At 50.3% G+C, this 2,388-nt stretch overlaps 1 protein-coding gene across 2 annotated transcripts; it reads left to right on the top strand.

Annotated features, from left to right (window-relative positions):
* Positions 1 to 2,388, top strand: LOC145497250 (uncharacterized). 2 transcript variants are annotated; one of them, XM_081477073.1, is made up of 2 exons: positions 1 to 187; positions 1,299 to 2,388. In XM_081477073.1, exons 1-2 carry the CDS (start codon positions 99 to 101, stop codon positions 2,218 to 2,220), a joined length of 1,011 nt encoding a protein of 336 aa, XP_081333199.1. In that variant the 5' UTR covers positions 1 to 98; the 3' UTR covers positions 2,221 to 2,388. The 2 variants fall into 2 exon arrangements, with proteins under 2 accessions (XP_081333199.1, XP_081333198.1); XM_081477072.1 differs by lacking the exon at positions 1,299 to 2,388 and having other exon boundaries at positions 1 to 1,270.

The following is a 2,388-nucleotide window of genomic DNA, read 5'->3' on the forward strand; positions in this document are numbered from 1 at the left end:
GATAAAGTCTTGGTGCGTTGGAAAGGTTGGCCAGTCAAGTACGACAGTTGGGTGGATAAAAAAGGCTTGTACGTGACCAAAAAGCCAAAGACAAAAAAATGAAAGACTTTTACGTGCATTTGTTGAGCAATGCCAGCACGAGCGAGTTCACGGACAACAAGGCCAACAGTTTCAAGAATCGTCTGCCGTATCCGCTCCTATTTGAATCCGACAAGGAATGGAAAGTGGGCTTGGCGAGCGTGTCTTACCCGATACCACCTGCACGACCGCATCAAGTACCAGTCCCTCAAACGCACGACTTTGAAGACGACGACTATGTGTTCGGTATTGAGCGGACCATTGAAACGTTCATCTTGCAATCCGATGGGTCGTGGCGTCCTGGGCGTTACCGCGTACCATTTGACGTCTACGGGAAGGAACTGAACCGTGACCGACACAAGGTGACAAGTGGCAGATCTCTCATGCAATACCTCATCAATCATTTTCACGAACGCCTGTATCATTACATGGATCGCGCCAACGAAAGTCTACGAGCGCCGGACGGGAAGAAATACTACCCCGTGTTCAGATGGGAGGGAAAGGATTTGATTATTGATAACACTGACACGTTCCTCAATGCATCCGGAGACAGAGATCGTCCCAGAGTGTATTTTGGTCCTAAACTGGTCAAGACGTTGGGTTTGATTCGCGAGGAATCGTATTACTCCGTTCACATGACTATGAACATGATCAAGATCTTTCCCAACGACACCGTCCCGTCTGATTTCAAGAAAGACTGGGTCAACGAACACGACCTTCGTACCCGTAACTTTTGGGATTTGAGAAGCAACGGTACATTACAGCTCAGTCCCTATTGCAACTGGCGCTTCAGTTACTTGGACGAGGAATACGCCAAGACCTATCGTGGAGTCGTCGTTCATCCGGACCTCCCTCCGCCTCGCAGTCCCATGTACCTGTATTCGAATGTAGGTCGTAGCACGATCACAGGGAATCGAGTGACGGATCTCTTGAGAGAAGTACCCCACGACTCTACCAAGACGACGCACGAACCGACTCAGATTCAATATAAACCCGTGCGCAGCAATATTTTGGATATAGTGGAGGTGCAATTGGCCGAGAACGACGGAAGACTAGTGGACTTTACCTCGGGCGTGACCTCGGTGACATTACACTTTAAGTATGAATGAGTCTCCCGACGACTTTTACGTGCAGTTGCTGAGCAATGCCAGTACGAACGAGTTCCCGGACAACAGGGCCAACAGTTTCAAGAATCGTCTGCCTTACCCGTTGCATTTGAGAGAACCGGGATGGAAAGTGGGTATCAGCGACCTCTCGTTTCCGTCCGCGGTGCGTAAGATGGGGTTGAAAGATTCTCTTCTGTTTGAAATCTGGTGGATCGATATGGTGAACGCGTCTAGAAACCTATACACGCGGGTCTCCGGAGTGACGCGAGAAGGCGATTTGGAATTCACGCCGAGGACCGGTACCGAGTTGCTGAACGCGATACGAGATCGTTACATGCGTAGGTTGAGAGATCGAACGGATGTCGACGTGTCCATGTACAAGAAAAAGAGCAAAGCCGACGATCCCACCGAATTGCTGTACACGGTCATGCATCGGGCCGAGAATGGGGAATGCGTCCTCGACAACTCGAGAACGTGCATCAGTCTCCTGATCCGCGGTAAACGCGTCTACCCCCAAATGTCCATCGGCATCGAATTGGCCAAGAAGATGAAATGGGTCAAGAGGGGAACATTGCAAAACGGTCAACCGGGTTACGTCTTGGGACCCCACTTGAGGAAAGAATTTCCCAAGGAAGTCGTACCCACGGCCACGGACTTGATCATAGGCCAGAATGACGCGGACGAACTATTTTACAAGATCGACGAGGACACCTTACATTTGAGTTGTTTCATCAATTGGGTTTTCACGGACCTGGATCGCAGTTACGAAGAAGCGTTTGGTCACAATCGTCGTTCCTTGTTCGTGTATTCGAATGTGGGACAGAGTATGGTGACGGGGAATCAAGTCACGGACATGTTGAAACAAGTGCGTTACGATCCGGAGGTGGTCGACCTTCAACCGAGACACATCCTATATCTACCGGTGCGCACGGCCGTCTTAGACATTGTCGAGACAGAGGTGTCGGAGGAAGACGGACAACTGGTGGACTTTGCGTCGGGTGTGACGACGATCACGTTGCATTTCAAGAAAGGATGAGTGATTTTTACATCAGCTTACCCAGTCACAGCAGTAAGAACGAGTTTCCGGAGAACAAGGCCAACAGTTTCAAGATCAGGTTACCCAATCCCATACGCCTGGAGGGACATGGATGGAAAGTGGGGTTGTTTAGCATCGCCATGCCAGATGCGCACGTGACGCTGCCTA

Source organism: Orbicella franksi, chromosome 9 (genome assembly GCF_964199315.1).
Source record: "Orbicella franksi chromosome 9, jaOrbFran1.1, whole genome shotgun sequence".
NCBI classification, from domain to species: Eukaryota; Metazoa; Cnidaria; class Anthozoa; order Scleractinia; family Merulinidae; genus Orbicella; species Orbicella franksi.

Bases quoted from the DNA above. Each gene is read 5' to 3' on its own strand.
- LOC145497250 (XM_081477072.1), top strand. From the start codon at position 99: ATGAAAGACTTTTACGTGCATTTGTTGAGCAATGCCAGCACGAGCGAG.